Here is a 20,579-nt window from a genome sequence, read left to right as displayed (position 1 = left end):
ACTTAGCAGACAAATGCACCATTGGCTCGTGATGTTGCTGTAGAAGCTGCATTTCTGCACTTGCAATCTAATCTTGTTTTTACAAAACACCGAAGATTCTTGCGTTTAATATCACTAGAAGTTATCTTAGAACAAGATGGTGCAGAACTTGGGTAAACTTCTGTAAAAACTGGAGAATAACGTACCCCTATTAGCCTGCGTTTAAAATCCCCCCTCGGTGCGTTTGCGGTCCGTGTGTGGGAGTACCTCGGCTCACCGCATGCGGGCCGGGGCGGAACGCGCGCCGCGGTGGCTCCTGCGCCCACCCGGCCCCCTAAAGCGGCGGCTCCTGCGCCCACCCGGCCCCATAAAGCGGCGGCTCCTGCGCCCACCCGGCCCCATAAAGCGGCGGCCTGCGCCTGCGCCGTTCGCGGTGCTCTCCGGGCGAAGATGGCGGCGTTCTCGGGTACGTGGCGCGGGGACCGCGGGGTGTCGGCCCTAAGGAAGCTTCTCGCCTCTGCCCGCTGGCCCCCGGGCTCCCTGCGGCGCAGGGGGGTGCTCCTCGGGCCCTCCCAGCCGGCCCGCGGTAGTGTGTGGCTGACCATGTATCAAGCTGGAGGTTGCGAGGCCTGCGGGGGATGTATGTGCCTCTCCCCGTGTCCTCGGGCTTCTGCAGGCCGTGACAAGTGGTTATCGGAATGATTTTGCAGGTTTTATTGCATATGTGGATTCAGCAAAGGGGCTGCTTAGAAGTTAGGCTCGTTCCTCATGCTCATTAGTTTCAGTAACAGGAGGTTTATCACGACTATTTTCTGTGTTCCAGTGAACTGCATAAATGGATTTTATATGAGAAGTTCCGCTGGGCGATGCGGCTTAGCAAACTATATGTATTGTATAAACTGTGGGTATGTAATAGTAAACTGTAATTCCAGAGTTTACTGTTAGATGAGGAAACATCCTTCCTTATGTCCCCTGTCCCATGCAGATATTTTTACAAGTAGGCAGTCAGCTAAGGTCACGGTTCTGTAAAGTTTTAACGTTAATGTATATGGGGCTTTTAATTTGTTTTTTCTTTAACTGAACTTCTTACATCTTATCATGAGGGGGAAATGCTGAGTCTTCTTCCTGAGATCTAGAGATCAGTTTGGATGCTACACAGCAGGATTAATTTGGATGTAGTTGAGGAAAATATCATAGTGTCATTATTTGATTAAATCCTTGTACTTTATATTGAATTAAGCTGTGTGAGTTGGGAGTATTGGAGAAAAATTATGTATGGATCTGTTTCCAACTTGAAATCAGTAGGAATTGATTTTGATTACTATGGGCAACACTTTTTTGCTTATGTCAATTGCCTGCTTTTGTAGGAGTGCAGGCCAGCACTTGAAAATATCAAAGCTTCCTGAAATCACATGACAAAACATGTTTATTATTATTTGTATCACAGCAAATGGAAGATTAACTTTTGGCTGCACACATCCATCTGTGCCAGCCCAGCTCAGTCCATGTGCATGCCGTGTCTGAAACCCAGCATGTGGCAGTGCAGAGTGTGTAAAACCTCTGCTTAGAAAGGTGCATATTTATAGTTAAAGGAATTGATTTAGAGTAACCATATGTACCCAAAGAGATGACCAACAGATAAGTTGTTATTTTGATGGTATGCTACCATCATTTTGGTTGCTTAGGATTCATTTTCCTCTTGTCCTTATTGTATAGCTGCAGGCTTCTTTTGTTTTCCTTTTTAAATACAGAGGATTTGTTTATCAACATACAAACATGTTTCTCCATATTTAACTTGTGTCTGAGGTACAGCCGCTTGATAGGAGTTTGCCAGAAGGGGTATCCAAGGAAAAAAACTTTCAAAGATGGATGTAATTAATAACTTTACCAAAATCAAGGCATTGCCATCTTATGTACATTCTGTAAGTGTCTAAGGCAAGATTTAGTGAACTAGAGTCTTTACAGGATACAGGTGTTTTCTATTGTTTGCATCTCAACTGTAGAGAGAATTGGGACATTTGTGATTAGTGAAGTCTTTCCTGTTGTCTGCATAGGCAGTTTCTGTAAATGTGCAAAGATAAGTACCTTGCCCTTGAAATGGTGCTCTGTTCCCAGTGTGTTTGCTTTGCTGCTATGTCTGTACCTGCCCCTGTGCATGCCTGAGTTACTCTGCTGTACATGAGAACAATCCTCAAAGCTGCCTGTGAGGAGGGGATAATGTTTCTTTTCTGTCAGTGGGTGCTGTAGTGCAGGCTGCACATGCTGTTGCCAAAAAAATTAGTTTTCCATGGTTTTGTCTGTAGCTGGAAGTGTTGATGCTTGGTAATCTTTTGGGCTGCGTTGAGGTAAATAACACTGCTTGATCATTTCTGCCTTGTCTTACAGAAATGGGTGTTATGCCTGAGATAGCTCAAGCAGTGGAGGAGATGGACTGGCTGTAAGTAGGAGTGTGGCAAGCTCTTAATTTGCCTTTCAGCAATGTATGACATGCTTCTTAAAGCACCTCTGCTGTCACATTAAAGCAAAGTGAAAGTGTATTTTCCTTTAACTGTCACTGCATCTACATGCACTTCTCTTTAGTGTGAAAGATTGAAGAATTCAAATTGTGACTGCAGTGGTAACATTTGAACTTGGACAAGCAAAGCATGACTACTTATGCCTCAATTCTTTTATTTGACAAAAGGCTCTGTCCCTCTGGTTTATTTATTATGTATCACGGGATTATTGGATGAAATACTGTCACATAGTTGATGCTAGTTCAGTACATGTTTTCCAGACTGTGGTCTGTAATTGTGTTTTTCAAACTTAATGCTTGTGTGTTAGTCTTCTAAAAATGTTCTTATTCTTGTGTTTGGTTACTTGTTTGGCCAAATTTTTTTTACTTCAGAGTTTGTTTTGAATTGTCATTCAGAATGTTGTCAATATGGACAAACTTAATGGATGTAGTTCTTCTAATATGAATGGTATTAATTGGCTGTGATTATCTGAAAATGCTGGTTGCATTTAGTTATCTTCACTTCCTTTTCCAGTTTTGAACAGGAATCTTGTAAATGGGGGCTGCATAAGTGGCTTTAAGAAAAAATTCACTTGAAGAAAGAAAGACAAGGAATATATAGTTAGTATGTCTCTTTTATGGTTTGGCATAGTGATGTGACATGTAATTCTCTTATCAAGGTGCTGCTGAATCTGCTGCAAGCTAGGAGGAATAGCAGTTACCTGCTTTATCTTGCAGATGACCATGGTTTCTATGAATTTCTGTATAAGTAAAAATTTCTTTTTCTGCTGATGTCGAATATTATCTTGTGTTAATGTGTTCTTTCCTGTAGTCTCCCTACAGATATCCAAGCAGAATCCATCCCACTGATCCTGGGAGGTGGTGATGTGCTTATGGTATGTATGCAGGATAGCCCTACTCATAGAAATCCTGTGCCTTTTAATTGTTGTTTGTATGGTCAATTTTGTTCTTTCCATGTGGGTCCACAGTTAGATTAGCTCTTCTGTCCTACTTCAGCAGAAAGTTCTTCAGCTAAAAAGCCTGTTTGGGTTCCTGGTGTGTTTCCAGCTGTTCTTGCAGATGAAATCTGGGGGTATTAGGCTTCATTTTTTGACTTCTTGACAGGCACTGCCTCATGAGTGAGGGCTGTCTGATCTTACCTACTTTGCTTTTGGCTGCAAATGCCAAAATGTAGGGAACATGGCTGATACTGCCTAAGCCAATGCTGCAGTATCAATAACCTGGAAAGTATCAGATTAGTATGCTTTGTTCATCATCATCATCATTAGATCTATGGATAGATGTCCTTGATTTCATAAACTGAAATAATACTTCCTAAAAATAAACTTGATTTATCAAAATAGAATTCTAGGACAGTTCTTAAAGTCCTGGTTAAACTCTTATGTTTTTCATCCTATAGGCTGCTGAAACTGGAAGTGGAAAAACTGGTGTAAGTAATCAAATTTAAATGAGTAGAAAGTAAAAGTCTTTAAGTGGTGAGAGGTGGTGTGTATGCACATATGCAGAGAGTATGTGTATATGTGTTTACGGCATTGTTGGTAATAGTCTTTACCAACATGTATTTAGGAATGTATTTCAGTGTTTCTGGCCCTGGGTATTGCACCCCAAAACAAGGCTGGAAGTAAGTGTATAACTTGTGGAATGAAAGTAGCTTTTCATTTTAGGCTTTCAGCATTCCAGTTATCCAGATTGTTTATGAAACGCTGAAAGACCAAATGGAAGGCAAGAAAGGAAAAGCCACAATTAAAACTGGAGGGGGAGGTAAGTTTTTATATGTCGCACTCCTCAAATTTGAAGCTCTGCTAACTCATGTTGATTTTGTAACCTTTCAAAGTAAAGTTAACCTGCCATTAGATAAGTATTTTTTCCATAATTTGGGATAATGTAAATAGAATATCATCATTCAGCACTTCATTAAGCAGTGAATATAAATTTACTGGTGGAATAATGGAAAGAACTGGTGTGTATTGGACTGCAGACTCTTAGTAATGCTCAAATTTTCAGTTGAGGCTGGCTGATCCACACCTTGGTTTTCAGTGTTCTTCTGAAACCCATGCTAGGTTAGTGCCTTGCAAGATGTGAAGTGGTGGTGGTGGTGTCCATCTTAAAAGAAGGAGTTAAAAAACATCTTCCAGTTGCAGGAATAGGTGAGACCAGCTATGACACCGTGGAGTTGGTTTGGGCTTCTTAAGTGAGCTTGAGCAGAAAGCTCTTCTAGGCTCGAGCGTATTTTTGTGCAGCTGGGGTAACAGTGTAGGATAATTCAATTCTGCTGTGCTGAGTAGAGCTGTTGTGTTCCTTTTGGCACCTGCCTAGGTTTGGAATTGGATAACAACATCTTGAGTTGTTACAGGTTTATTCTAGTAAACATTGAATTGAGCAGGAAATGCACAGGGCCAGAACTCAGCTATACAGAATGGGTTGTAACCATGATAATACACTCACAGTATTTGAGTGTCTATTTAATTAAGCTTGCAACTGTAAAGCCAATAATCATGTCCAGTCTGTGGTATTGATAGATTGGGTTTTATGTAAGTGAACAGTATCTGTATAAACAGCACTCTGAAGATGTTATAGAAATTGTCGTCATTGCAACTACTGCTGCACTGGTGACAGTAAAAAAAAAAAAAAACAAACCATAAAATCCTGCTTGAGAGAATGTAATATGGATACACAAATATACTCATTAAACCTAATTGAATTTACATCTGTTTTTTTTTTCTTTAAATCATGTATAGATTTTATTACAGCATGTTGTTAGGCATATGAAAAACGAAGTCAGAAATTTTATGTGCATGTATCTTAGCTCATTAGTAATGACATTTTAGCTCATAGCCTGAAAAATATCTTAATGTAAGCTTGGAACAGAAATGGCAAATAATGCATTTCAAATTTGTTGTTCTTAATGTAGTTTTGGATATTTTCTAGCTGAATTTGATACTGGTTGTGTGGAACTGCCTTATTTTATTAAATTCTTCATTGGTTTCAGTTGCATTTTTAAGTAACTTAATCTGTGTTCTCCTTAATGGAATAATCTAAACTTCCATAGAATTCCTTTGCATTAAGCATATGTGCTCCTCCTTCAAATTGTAGGCCTTCATTTTGAACTCATATGAATTTCATTGGATCAAAACTGTTTCCCCAGAAAATTAAGCCAAACACTGTAGAAAAAATGTGAACTTCTAATTTGAGTTTTCCAGGCTTGCTTTGTTGATTTAATGGTTTTTCTGTTACTGTCTTTCAAACTTAGTGCTCAATAAATGGCAAATGAACCCCTATGACAGAGGATCAGCTTTTGGTGAGTTGTTCTGCTGTTCACTTGAAAACATTTGCTTGGTAAACAAGAATAAAGCAGAGGAAAGCATGCATGAAATTTTCTTTTAAAAGCAGTTAGGCAGTTTATTTAACTAAAATTGTCTTGTAATTTTCAGCAATTGGATCGGATGGTTTGTGTTGTCAAAGCAGAGAGATAAAAGAATGGCATGGATGCAGAGCAACTAGAGGAGTGACTAAAGGTACATGTAAAATGATGTGTTTTGAATACTCTTCCAGAAAAGTTTCAGCTGAAATGCCTGCTTTTCACCCATTGTTAATGTAGATGACTGCATTAAAAACTTTCTATCCGTCTGACTAAATTTACTGCTAGCTTAAGACTTTGAAATAAAAATACCTCTGTTTTGTTCTCCTTGTGTTGTAAATTACCTTTTCCCTGATAGTGATGCCTGGAAATGAAACCTTCCCAAAAAAAACCCATTAAAATGATAATAGAAAAGACAACCTTCACTTGAAAGCTTTCAGATCCACAGTATGGAGAAAACCATGTCCCAGATTAGATTCATAGCATTTTAGAAGATTGGGCAGTTAGAATATCCAGCCAGTATTGTCCAGTTAGAAAGCAGTTGGTTAGGTAATCTCCCTGCCAGGGTTCTCCCCCACTGGAGACCTCCACCCTGGTCCTCTAACACTACCTTTATTATAGCTGTGATACATGATACAAAATAAAATGTCCTTGGTAAACTTAACAGGCAAGAGTAAACAAAATTTTAAGAATGCATTGATAAGAGTTTGTTCACTGTGGGAAAGAAAGCTGGAAAAGTACGAGAAGTTATACCTAGACATTTAACAGTCCAGAAAGCTACACGTACACGGAGAATACATTAAAAGCTGAAAATCTTTAGGCATCATTAGGAGACTTGCGTTGAAGGAGGAAAAGTTGTAACTAATATTCATCAGAATGCATTTTTATTGGGGAATAGTTATATACACAGTACTTTGAGTTGTTTACTCGCTTCACACAGATGTGTGCATTCAAAAATTTTATGGTTCTGTGGTTGCAGCAATAGTTGAGAAGCCAACCCTAACACTTGACTCAGAAGCAGTCATCCTGATACTCCAGTGGTTCTAGGTGTGTGTTCAGAAAGACCCTAAACAGTCTCCTTTCACGGGGTGTGCAGATAATTCTGTAGTCTCTGTGTACATAACAGCCAGCTGGATGTGCTTCAGGTGGCACAACCAGTTGTTGATGCTGGGGTATGCTGGTGGTCTGGTACTGATTCTGCAGAACCTTGTGTCCTGAGTTTATCGTTCCTGTAGATTCAGTAGGACCACTCTTCTCTCTTATCACTCCTTTGGAGCCTTTCACACACTACCTCTTAGTGTGCACTTTGTCTCTTTTGCCTGCTTTTCTTCATTTCATACATAGGTACACACACAACCTTCTCACACAAACACAGTAGGGGATTTTATAACACTTTCAGCAGGACTGGGAATGTTAGATTTGTATGGGCTTAGAAGTAGCAAGACTGAACCAGTTTAGTGAATTTGGGTGTTGTATTAGATCCTTTCTTTTTCTTTTAAAGGGAAGTACTATTATGAAGTTTCCTGTCATGACCAAGGCTTGTGCAGAGTTGGTTGGTCAACTATGCAGGCTTCACTAGATCTGGGTGAGTTTCCTTCTAAAGAACCTATATAGGGTAGTTTTTATATTCACATGGTATGGCTGCAGTCATGTTCTAATATTGCAGAGAATGGACTCCTTGGGAAGGATCCCAATATCAGAGAGTTGAAAACTTCTTGTATTTTACTTCCTGTAAGGGGAAGTCTTTTGAGGTGGCAGTGTTTTCTTGTCTTCTGTGACTTTCTGCCTTTTATGTCATTTTTTTTAATGAAGGTGCATGGAGACTAGTAAAATCAATAAATCTATGGCTGCAAAAGTACTAGTTTGGTATACATCCAGGTCAGAAGTCTGTAATTAGCACTGTGTATTATTTGTTTACGCGTTAATGTTAGCAATTTCAGTTACTGATACAAAGAGGGAAAAGCATAACCTATCAACCAAAAAATAAAAGCCTACTGTCTTGTCTTCAGGCACTGATAAATTTGGCTTTGGCTTTGGTGGCACTGGTAAGAAATCTCACAACAAGCAATTTGACAGCTATGGTGAGGTAAGCTTAAATTGCATTTGACAGAAATACTATTAAAAGTTTTGCATGTTACTCTTGTGCTGTTACAATCAACTGTCCTTTGAAATAGTGTCCACTTCTGAGGAAGGTTCACTGGGCAAAAGGACAGTGAAACATTCAAGTATTTTTGGATAAAAGCTTATTAAGAGATTTGACAGAAGCAGTTACAAGCTTGAGACATGATTGTGGTTAGACTGCAATTAGATTGACTCTTATTTAGAAGTTAAAATTTTGCTGTGTGTTACAGGTTAAAAGTTAACTGACCTCTTGAGATTTGTCTTGACTTACTTCAGTTTTAGCTTGAACAATTCAACCCATCTGTATACCTGAGTGAATGTCCAAGTGAGGGCATCGTATTCTGCTTACTAGAAGTTAAAATAGAAGTAATTGCACAACTCTGTAATCTGTCAAAATGCATTATTGAATGCTAATAAAACAGGGTGCACTGTTCTGGCTATTGAGTTGGGTTTGCCATTACCTTAATGTGCACTTTTATGGTGTCTGCTGGGAATGTCAGTGGTGGTTTTTGCCTAGTGTACCAGTGGAATTCAGATGTTTAAACATAATTTATATAAATATGGGTGTTACAGCAGAAACTCAAGTCTTTTTGTGGTAATGATTCAATGCCATAAAACTTGCAACTTTTATGACTATTGTAGCTTGTTTAATAGTAACTCTTGAGCTGTTGATTAGAAGCACTGTAATATATAGATGTTATTGAATACCTTTAAAAGATCTCAAGATAATTAAATAAAGCATGTGAGTATACATAACATACACACAGCAGCATCTTGAAGAGCTAGTCTTTTTTTATAGTCAAAATACAAGTTTCTGATGCCACGTTTGGTGCTCTATGCTTAGATTTACATTGGCTAATAAATACATGGCTAATGTGCTTTTCCATAATGCAGAATACTTCCAGGTAAATGATACTTAAATGTATCATTGTCATTGTGTTTAAAGTAAATTTAAAGCAGCAATAAATGTTGAATATCTAAGATCAATTGGGCAGTTCACTGAAGATTTGTAATCAAATAAAAATACGCTTTCTGTTTACTGGTCTTACTGAAATAAATTGAACTTGCTTCTTTCAAGAGTCAGCATTTAGTAGGGAGAGGCTGGAAAACTAAAAGCTGACAGAATACAAGCACTAAGTCTTAATGCACTGAAAATCTCTTAGCTTCACAAACGTTTTTTCTTTTGCAGGAATTCACTATGCATGATACAATTGGGTGCTATCTAGACACAGAAAAAGGGCAAATAAAATTTTCCAAAAATGGTAAGTTTTATTCTCTTTATTTGGAATTTTATTTGATGCTTTCACTTGGGAGGGAGGGAGAGGAATGCATAGACTTGGAGAGTCTGATGACTAATCCTACTTTCAGGGAAGGACCTTGGCCTTGCATTTGAAATCCCACCACATATAAGGAACCAGGCACTTTTTGCAGCTTGTGTACTGAAGGTAACAGGAATATTACAGATGTCCAAGATGATTATAATTTTTCTGGGTTTGTTAATGAGCTACTTAAGTATAAAATTTGCATAGCGACTTAGTTACTGCAGGTGTACGTGTAAAGTCAGTTTTCTTTGGTTTACCAGTATTCACTACTGAAGTAATAATGTGTGTGTTAGCTTTCACTACCATTTAAGCTAGATGTTTAAATTCAAATTTTAATCTTGAATTTAAAGGTAGAATAGCATGGATAACTAATTCCTAATAACCGTGCCATGGTGTGTGTATTAAACTTTGATATACTGTTACACAACTGATGTAAGCAAATAGCTTGAAAGTCAGATTTCATGTTTCATTTGTTCTGAACTTTAACATTACTGTAGTGTAGTACTACGTCTTTCTGAGTTACTTTTTGAGTCTATCTCTCAAGCAGTAAAGATTTTAGCAAAACATTTCAGTGGTTAGAGAAATGTACAAATTCAGAAAAAGTGCTTTGGCTTTTTGTTAGCTTTTTTCTGCTTGTTTGGTTGGTTTTAAGTTCCAGCAAGGTTTCAGTGGTAACTTGGGGAAGAGGAATGTGTAAGATGGGAGAAGAAAAGACCTTCCTCATCTCTGTCTGTTTTTTTCATTGTTGAATTGTTTCTCCTTTTATGTGGTCCCTTGAATCTGTTTGTATGACACAATTTTCTTGAAACCTAGAATGCTGAATTGAAATTCAATTTTGGTGAAGAAGATTTCAAGTTTCCACCAAAAGATGGCTATATTGGTCTTTGCAAGGCTCCTGAGGGTAGTGTTGTAAAATCACAACATGCAGGTTAGATTTTACAAACTTCTCTTGTTTCTGTATTCAGGTTGTGTTACAGAGCATCTTTTGATCCCTTTAGTTGCTATCAGAAAGGTCTTGAACATAGCAGTAATAAAGACATATTGATACTTCTTTTAAAGTACAGCAGATTTTCTTAATCTTAAACCACCAACAATCTTCAATATTTCAAATTTAGAAATGCATCAGATAAAAGAAGTCCATCTCAGTTTTCCAACAGTGTTATTGCAAAAATAAATGTGGATCTTTATGTTCAGGAATAGAATGGATAATCCTGCATGACCAGTACACCCACTTATAATTTTTGAACATTATTCTGAAGTTATTCATAATTGAGAGAGCAATCACATAACCTTTTAATGGAGCATTTCAAATTATGAGGTTTTAATTACTAATAGAAAATACAAATTTGTTTCCAGTAAAAGATCTCAGAATAGGAATGTAGTTTGTATTAATGGTGATTTTTTTTTTCCCACTTAGGAAGTGCGCAAGTGGTTCAAGCACAGAACCTTCCAAATGCTCCAAAAGCATTGATTGTAGAACCTTCAAGAGAGCTGGCAGAACAAACTTTGAACAATGTGAAGCAGTTCAAAAAATATGTTGATAATCCCAAATTAAGGTAATAGTGTATGTTAGTTGCATTTATGGTATTTTCCATGGATGTAACTTCACAGGGAGATGGGGGAGTTCCACTTTGTAGCTAAGTGAATCATAATCTGCAGTGTTGCTGATAATAGTATCAGTAATAATCTGCTACCAACCGACCTTTTGACTTTGCAACTACAGTTAGACCACTTAAGGGTTTTTGCAGGGGAGGTTGGTGTGTTTTATCTGTGGACTGCCTTTTTCTCAAAGGCAAATTCAGTGGGTAGGGGTTTTTTTTTTCACTTATCAGTGATAACTAGTATGATACTTCACATGCTTTTCTTGACTAAGAACATCATCTGCTTAATGCCCTTCTTTCCTAAACATTTTCCTATGTCCCCATCTCCCTCTGCCCCCTCATTTTGTTTTTCATCTCCATCAAATAGTTATATAGTGTCTGTTATCTACAAGACAAATTACCATGGAGATAAAATTCTCAAAAATGAATCATCTACAAGTTTCTTTGGTTTAAAGTTGTCTCTGTATTGACTGTACTTCTAAAACTTAAACATTTCCCTATTCTAAACAGTCTGTTTACAAGAGTGCATTTACTAGAATTGCTGAGGACTAAGCAATGGGAATAGGCAAGCTACAGTGGAAGATGCATTTCATTTACTGTTATTTGCATTTCTAACGTTCAAGAACACAGGAAACTTTATTAAACTAAGTTACATAATTCTTGAGATTTTTAACATTTTTTGTAAGATTAAATTGGTTAAGGTGCTGATGTGATTAATACAATAGCGATGAAGTAATCACATTCAAATACAGCTTGGACACAAAGTTTTCACTTGAATTGAAATACAGTACACTACATATGAAGGGATGAATTTCAAAATTGATTTTTTCCATTATTCTTAAAATTACTGTTCAGAGCTTTTAATTGTCAGCTATCAATAAAAGAATGAGTCTTTAGACAGATATTTAATGTACCTTCTGAATATAATAAATGGGTAAATGTCAAATATATTAATGTAATTTTAGGGAACTGCTGATTATTGGTGGAGTTGCTGCAAGAGATCAACTCTCTGTACTGGAACAAGGCGTAAGTTGTATTTTTTTCATATGATTTAATAGTTTGGGTTCCAAATAACTCATGATGTTGCTAGAGAATAGTAATGGTGCTTCTTGTAACTCATGTTATTGACTGCACATTTTCTTTTTAACATTTTTTATTATTATTACAAGCTCATGTTGCAGCAGTCTAGTAGTTGTTCCTTTACTTCGATGTCAATACAAGTGCTTACAGTACTTAGTCAAATTCTGTTGAAGCCTGAATACTCCAGAAAATCTTAAAATAAAGGTTTAACTGTTTACCATTTGTCCTTAACCAACAAGACAGTTTTCCTAGTAACTTCTGTTCCATGTTTTTGTGAATAAAAATAGTCTACAGTTATCAAGGTGAACCTACACTACAGACCAGTCCTATGTAGAAGGAAGTGGTCTGGCTTCAGCAGCATGGATTGTGCAATCGATTCAATGACAGTGTAGGGAGAACAGAGTCACAGAGTCTTTTTTTTGAGACTCCCTTCTAGAAGTGAAAACACATCACTATTGATAAATTTTCTTGTGGTTCTAGCTGCCAAAGTACAAACTTTCTTCTAAGCCTACTTGAACTGGAAGATTATTAGACTTCCATGTGAGTGCTAAATTCTTGATTGTAAACCCTTTTGTCTGGCAAAATCTTAAGTTATTTCTATACTTGATAGACTTTGTATCCTTCCACCATGAGAAGAGTTAAATTTATTTTATCCCCGTTTGAAAACAAATTTGTTTGTTGGCTTTAAATAACAAAATTACACAGAGCTTGGGATTTAGGGAAGGGAAAAAGGGCCACAGCACTTCCCAAAAAAAGGGAAGACTTCCTCCCTAAGGTAGATTCTGCTAATGAAATGCCTGTTGAACCAAAATGCAGGTTGCCCAGACAGGAGGTTGTAGGATCCCTTTCCAAAAGGGTACTGAAAATTGTGCTTGGCAGCTATCTAATGTAACTTGGAAATTGTCCTTGACTGGCATGTTAAAGTGGGAGTGGAGACCAGATGATCTTGAGATTCCACCAACTCAAATTAATCTAGGATTTTATGAAGTTACAATTAATAGTGGATAAAGCATTATACTGATAATTCTCTCACAGTGTTAAGCTTAGATAAAACTTGTAATGCCTCTAGTTAGTTACAGGACCAACTCGTACTCTTTATGTATTTCAAAGGTGGATATTGTTGTTGGAACTCCTGGAAGGCTGGATGACCTGGTTGCAACGGGGAAGATTAATTTATCTCAAGTTAGATTCCTGGTTCTGGATGAAGCTGTATGTAGAGAACTAAGTGCTACTTAAATTCTGTTCTTAAATGCAGTATGATATTTGCAAAAAAGAGTCAGTGAAACATGATTGTTCTATAGTATTTGATAGTTCAGTGGAACAGTTAGATACCTACACTGTTCCACCTTAATCCTCTCACTGTTTGTAACCACAGTAACCTACTTTTTTTTTCCCCTCGCCCTCATAGCCTCTCTGTTAAATCTGTTTGGAATTTTTCTGGTAGAGAAATATATTTCAAATTATATTTACAGGGCATTGAAGTCTGTCCCTGTCACTGCAGGGAACTCAAAGGACAAAGACAAAAATATAACTGTTAGTTAACCTAGTAGGTCTTCAGGCCAGTGAATGTTGTACTCAATGTGCTGTGAAGTAAGTGCATCTCTCTGATCTGTTGTAGTACAACTGAATATTCACAAAGATTAAATACCTTGGGGTGTTAGCTAGGAGTAGCTGCTGAGCTTCTTGTGAAGCACAGCAGCTATACTATAAATACTCCATATTTTTACTGGGTTTTTTCTCCTCAGTAATAATATCCCTGCCATGCATTGACCTGTCCAGCTAATTAAAAGCAAGAAGTTCTGAGGCTATAAGTGTATTGCTTATCTAACTCAAGTGTAAAGACTGAGAAATGAGGGAGATTTGCAGCTTCATCTCTTTTATTTCATCCCCACATAGGATGGCCTTCTCCTCCAAGGTTATTCAGATTTCATCAACAGGATCCACAGTCAGATTCCTCAGATAACCTCAGATGGAAAGAGACTTCAGGTATAAAATATTTGTGGTTTGGATTTTTTTTGTTGTGGTCTTTGTTTGTTTTGTTCACTTGGATATTTTTTTGTGTGTGGTGTGCTCCGCTTTCAGTTGTTGTCTATTATTTGGCATGGAGCATGCTTTTTTGGAGTTTGATAAAGCTCTTGTCCAAAACTTAACACTTGTTCAGTGAGTTCACTAATTGCCTGTGAATGTGTATTTTTCGGATTCCAGATATTGAAGCCTAGCGTTCAGCAGTTTTGAATTTAATTGGAATTATTTATATATAAATGTATCAAAACATGACTGACTACATACTTCATGATTCCTAATATGTTAATAATCTTGATTCATCAGCTTTCAATAGTTCAGCGTTCTTCCTACTAAATGATGGGGTCTTTGTAAGAGAATAGTTAAGCAACTTACTTGTTGCCTTGACTCTTGCCAGCTGAGTGGTTCCTGTGATGAGGAAATCCAGTCAGGGACTCTTAATTATGCTACGTTATGCTATTCAACTGTATAACATTCTTCCAGTTCTATTCCCGTCTTTTTGGGCTGGGAGGATCTTACTTCAGTGGTATCCATATGACTCTCTTCTTCTCAGGTGATTGTGTGCTCTGCAACACTGCATTCTTTTGATGTGAAAAAGCTATCTGAAAAGATCATGCATTTTCCCACCTGGGTTGATTTGAAAGGAGAAGATTCTGTCCCTGAAACTGTACACCATGTAGTTGTGCCTGTAAATCCAAAAGCTGATAAGCTCTGGGAAAGGCTTGGCAAGAATCATATCAGAGTAAGTAAAACTTCAGGTTATTTGTCCATATTTACTAATTTAACCTTCAGAACAGGGACCTAGTGTTGAAGGATCTCTGCTGGCTATTGAAACAGCTTAATCTGAAATGGTTTGTTCCATGATAGTCAGCATCATATCAGTGATGTCATAACACTGTTTCTGAACAGCTCAGTGTTACAGACATGATTGAGGAGGAGCTTAATAGAGAAACAGACTATCTGCACAGAGAACAGTGGCACTGTGCTTTTTCACTCAGCTAATGGTCTGTGGTACTTAGTACCTCTTTTCTGACTGGGCAGGAAGAAATAAACCTGCCAGGATGGATCATTCTATGAGGTAGTTCAGTCTTGAACCCATGTGAGATGAGCAGTTTTTAGAGGAATGGATTTCATGTCAGACTGCGTTTGGGACTCTAAATTCTACATTCACCAGACACCTATTCATGTGAGAAGGTGGTCGTTGTTCAGGTCTTTAGTATTCAGGTTCTGAATAACCTGGGACCGTATTTTGTTCTTGGCAACTCTGATGCAGTTACAAGTCTAGGTTTTCTTAACCCCTCTTTGTCTCTGGAATCTCTGTCACATGTTGTTACTAAGACTTAATGAAAAGGTACTATGAGTTTATTTTTCTTGGGTTTACAGTTCATATCTGATTCAGCCTAGCATAGGGAAAAAGATAAGAAACTACTCTTTGTGATTTAGCCATATTTGACAATGCCTTTTGATTCGGGTTTGTTTGGGATTTTTTAATTCTTCACTTTGTTCAAAGGTGTTTTCTGGCCAGTGTCTACATAAATAATTTTAATTCCCTTTTTTATGAATGAGTTTTGTGGGCTTAAACTCAAGACTTTCCTTTAGCTAAAGGCAGATTAACTTGGCTGGTGGATGAACAGAATGCTAAGATTACTTTAAAACTTTGATTTCTTCCTAGTTATAAGTCAATGGAGTTAAGTATTTCTCTGTGAAGAGTGGACTAACGACTTGGGGGGTTTTTTTGTGTTTGTCCTTAGACTGATGAAGTACATGCAAAAGACAATACACGACCTGGCGCTAACACTCCAGGTAATCAGCAACACTAAGAAATAGCTTGTGAAATTTTTGCAAATGTTTTGAAGTAAAGGTAAATTTTAGTAGTTAACTGGCCTTGAGTCATGTTCCTCCCAAAATTTTATTTCTATATTCTCATAGTCCTTAAGAGAAATGTATTTCTGTAATTGGGGAGTGGGAAAGAAACTTGAATATATATTTTGCAGATTTGTAGACAAGTGTTTGTTGGTCTGTATAAAAAACCTGAAACTTCTGAGTGGTTTTGTTCTTTCTGTATTATATCACCTTGGAATATGGGAGCATTGAGGGGAGAGGTAGAAATTGAAGGTTTACCTTACTTGCTCTAACAATAAAAGTTTTAACTGTCTACTGGAAGGCTAGGGAACTTTAAAGGTATGCAGTTCAAAGGTTCTTCATGTTTTTAAACAGTTTGAGTGAAATAACTTCTTTATTTTTATTTAGAAATGTGGTCTGAAGCTATTAAAATTCTAAAAGGAGAATACACTGTTCGGGCAATCAAAGAGCACAAGATGGACCAAGCCATTATTTTCTGCAGGACTAAAATAGACTGTGATAATATGGAGCAGTACTTCATCCAACAGGGTGGAGGTAATGCTTTCATGTTAACCTTACTCTGCTCACTTTTCTCACTTCGTGTTGTTTCAACACCAGAATTGTATGATGAGGTCACCAATACTAGGACACAGCACAAATAAAATTGTGCTTCAGTTTTTTTATGTACTGACTGAGCATAAAGTTCAGGGTTTGGTAGCAGGCAGCTGCAGGGGTGCCGTTTGTGAAAGAAAGCAATGAACTGTCCTGTACCTGTTCCAGACAGTTCTGAAATGGATAGAAACCCATCATGCACCAAAATTTGAACCAGTGAGAAGAGTATATGGTGCCTCTGCTGAAATATATTAGTAAAATTGATAGCTGGTAAGGGCAAGAGACATGGGAAGAAATATGTGTATACAAATATATATACATAAGGAGACACAGAAGGAGAAATGTGGAAGAAAACGGGAACAGTGAAAGGGGATGTGTGTGGAGAAGGGTGAAGAACAGATACTTGAAGAAATGGGGAAATTTAGAGGAGGAAGGAGTAAGGAGAAATGCCTGCACAGACCTGCTCCAGGGAGGAGGGTGGAAGGGTATTTAACTATTTGTCTTGGGTATTTTTCCCCCTCACCAATGCCTGGGGGGGGAAATTTTTTGCCCGTGAAAATTTTTTCTGGTTCTGTATCATAACTTATGTGTGATGTTATTAATGCATACAAACTCTTTCAGGTCCAGATAGGAAGGGACATCAATTCTCATGTGTCTGTCTGCATGGTGATAGAAAACCTCAAGAAAGAAAGCAAAACCTGGAAAGATTTAAGGTGATGCAGCAGATTCTTGAAGGCTTTTTCCTCACCTCCCAGTATCTGAATTCATATGTTAATTTGTGTTCCTAGTTCTCCATTTAAATTAAATTGCAGTCAAATGCTGTATGTCCCACTTCCTGAAATTGTGAGGCACATTTTCTGTAGCTGGAAGTCTGTACTGGTAATCAAAATTACCTTTGTGAGTTTTGAATTGAGAAGATAGTAGGCTTATTTTAAAATAAAAACCTAACTTTAAACTCTGTAGCAATTACATTGTTTTTTAAAGTCTTTAATACTTGATTTCTAAAAAAAAAGTTACTAAAATATTACAGTTCAGTTTTGATTAGGCTAGGCTGTTTGTTGATTTTTGCTTGCCTTATGCTGTTGGGGAAAGAAACAAGGATGCAAATTGACCAAGCTACTCATGGGTTTATTTGAAGTGTTCTTAAATGTACAGAGCCACTTCAAGGTGAAGAAGTGCAGAGGACTGTGGTTTCACTGCCTGGGATTTTGCTTTAGCACAACACTTCATTACAACTCTGTTTTTGCAGAGAGGAGATGTCCGTTTCTTGATCTGCACGGATGTTGCTGCTAGAGGAATTGATATTCATGGTGTTCCATATGGTAAGACATAACTCCTTAAACTTAAGCTGTTGAATTGCATTAGAGCTTCAATATATTTGCACTCCGGTCCACTAGTTAAAATAAATGTGACCTATGGCATAATTTTAAAAGATAAAGATATTAAAGGAATTAAACTAGGCAGTATTTAATTTGTTTGTTCACCATAAGTTCTCAAATACCTGCTGATATTCTGCATTTTTGGGAATTGTTCATTTGGTTTTCCATTCTTGCCAAAGAGTAATCAGGGGGAAAACAGTTGGAGAGTGAAAGCTTTATTGCAGATATTGCAAGTTACACCTGTAACTGTTGTAATAGACTATAAAGTATGTACATAGGCTAAGGAGAGGATTTGCAGCAATCAAAATCATACTTATTTTAGGTGTCTGATCTTGACTTTAGCTCACATACTAAAAAAAAAAAATCTTGTGTTCTTTATGGATTGTGTCTTACACAGTTATCAATGTGACACTCCCTGATGAAAAACAGAACTATGTTCACCGAATTGGGAGAGTAGGCAGAGCAGAGAGGTACGTGTGTGTTCAGAGCAGTCATCAGGTTTTCTTGATTTTGTTGTTGTTGTTATTGTTTCACAAGTTGGCAATAGTTACTGAAATACATTTCTCCCTCCCTTCTCCCCTAATATTTCAGGATGGGTTTGGCAATCTCCCTTGTGGCAAAAGAGAAAGAAAAGGTAATTATACTCCAAAGCAAAGATGAGCAGACATTATTCGCTGAAGATCTATCCACAGCTGCTATCTGACATTCATATCCTGCACTGAAATATCGTTTATTTGTCTGTGCTCAATTGAAAGAGATCTTAAACATATTCCTGAATTCTTTTTCATGCTGTAATTAGTCAAAATGAATGTACCTAAACTCTATTTCACAAAGTTTAGAAGTTGTTCTCCATTATTTCTAGGTTTGGTATCATGTATGCAGTAGCCGTGGAAAAGGGTGTTACAACACAAGACTGAAGGAAGAAGGAGGTTGTACCATATGGTACAATGAGATGCAGGTAAGCATTTTGCTTAAATGTTCCCTAATTCCTCTAAAAGACTTAGGAATAAAGTTCTTGTTTCACCTGTGTAGTTGAAGTACAAAGCTAGTCTTAGGGTGTTTATAACCTTTGATTCCATTTGAAGAAAAAAAATAAAAAACTTCTCAAGTTACATGTTCTTTAAGTTGTTTAATTATAAAAGCTTATTTTAATATTCACAGCCAATTCTGTTGGAGTCTTACTTTCAGCTTCCCTATAGTCTTCTTAATCAAAATCTGTTAAGATTTAGAGGATGTTAGTTACATACTTCTGTTTGGATGGTTTGTTGCAAAACTGTAAGTAACTTAAAACTGTTGTTTCTCTAACCTGGAAATAGTTTGTCTCTTAAGTAGGTTTTCATTGGGGTTTGTATACCAACTTTGAATGCTTGTTAAAAAGCAGTACTTCCCTTCTTTCTCCAATGAACAAGGGTATATACATCATCTGGGGTAAAATAAGCTTGAACTAGAGCTCTTTATTATAAATTAGCCTCATTCATACAAGTAGGGTAGCATATGAAATAAAGACTTCTAGGTAGGGTAAAAACATTTTGAAATTGGAACTGAACTTATATAGTCTGAACTAATAAAAATGTGTTAGTCTTCAGCATCTGTGACCAAATTGTTTTCTGTGTACCATCCCTGTTCAAACTACTCAAATGTGACTGTTGAGAACACTAGTTTGACTAGTCTTGGATCATAAGAGTACTTAAAGACTTCTTGGGGTTTTTTTTCTCTTAGTTGCTGGGGGAGATTGAAGAACACTTAAACTGCACTATTGCCCAAGTTGAACCAGACATAAAAGTACCGGTGGATGATTTTGATGGGAAAGTTACATATGGGCAGAAAAGAGCTCTGGGTGGTAAGCAATGACCTACTCTCAAGTTCCCTTGCTATGCAGTGCTGTTTCCTTGTCTCCTGTGTAACTACAGAATAATAATAAATAAATAATATATTATAAATAAATGGATTATAAAAAGCTGCTAGTTCTTTGCTGTCTTCTGCATTTGTTACATGCAGCCTGTGGGTTGCAAGTGAGAAGGGTATGTGTATACCTGTTTTGGTTTGTGCTTTTTTTTAACAAAGTAATTAATTTTAACTTTCTGAATGACTGTAGTTGAGCATTATTAGTTCTGCTGAAAAATGGCTTTGAACACGTAATTTAGATTGTGTCTCTTTTGGCAGGTGGACTGTATAAAGGCCATGTGGATGTTCTGGCACCTACAGTACAAGAGCTGGCTGCCCTTGAAAAGGAGGCTCAGACATCTTTCTTGCATCTTGGCTATCTTCCTAACCAGCTGTTCAGAACATTCTGATTGTGCCACAGTAGGGAGAAGGCTTGAGTTAATAAAGGCTCTGCCCTGCAAATACAAAAATCCCACACTGTCTCTGAGTAGAGGTAGTTAGAAAGTAATTAAAACTAAATATACTTCTTGCATGATGAACAGAGTGTTCAGCACTGTTGAGTTAGCTGCTCTCTTAATAAAACAAGTTAAAGATGAAATGGTTTTGTTTGGTTTTTTGCCTTAACAGATTAATTTGCAGAATCATTCTTTTCACTGTTTGTTGATTTATTAAAAGTACCAGAGTAGTTAAGCAAATCTGGGAGGAGAGTTAAATATTTGTATTCATTTATATTTAAAATTATTTAACTATTTGTGTATTGTAAATTTTTAATGCTGGACTGACTAAAGATAGATTCATATTCATTCAGACAGTTGTTTATATTTGAGAGACTAAATAAGAAAAAAAACAGACCTAAAGTATGTA

General features: G+C 37.2%; 1 protein-coding gene across 1 annotated transcript; it reads left to right on the top strand.

Moving 5' to 3' along the window:
• Positions 1 to 386: 386 nt before the first annotated feature.
• On the top strand, positions 387 to 20,313 carry DDX1 (DEAD-box helicase 1). The gene is made up of 26 exons (XM_048298154.1): positions 387 to 445; positions 2,365 to 2,416; positions 3,306 to 3,369; positions 3,894 to 3,923; positions 4,159 to 4,255; positions 5,745 to 5,792; positions 5,926 to 6,009; positions 7,354 to 7,437; positions 7,862 to 7,938; positions 9,163 to 9,235; positions 9,342 to 9,418; positions 10,109 to 10,223; positions 10,713 to 10,851; positions 11,862 to 11,922; positions 13,087 to 13,185; positions 13,873 to 13,962; positions 14,552 to 14,740; positions 15,750 to 15,801; positions 16,249 to 16,395; positions 17,074 to 17,165; positions 17,702 to 17,774; positions 18,229 to 18,301; positions 18,423 to 18,465; positions 18,694 to 18,789; positions 19,551 to 19,671; positions 19,995 to 20,313. The coding sequence occupies exons 1-26, from the start codon at positions 430 to 432 to the stop codon at positions 20,123 to 20,125; spliced, it is 2,223 nt and encodes a 740-aa protein (XP_048154111.1). The 5' UTR covers positions 387 to 429; the 3' UTR covers positions 20,126 to 20,313.
• The last annotated feature ends 266 nt before the right edge of the window (positions 20,314 to 20,579 follow it).

Source organism: Corvus hawaiiensis, chromosome 3 (assembly GCF_020740725.1).
Source record: "Corvus hawaiiensis isolate bCorHaw1 chromosome 3, bCorHaw1.pri.cur, whole genome shotgun sequence".
Taxonomy (NCBI): domain Eukaryota; kingdom Metazoa; phylum Chordata; class Aves; order Passeriformes; family Corvidae; genus Corvus; species Corvus hawaiiensis.
This window is presented reverse-complemented; position numbering and strand designations above follow the sequence as displayed.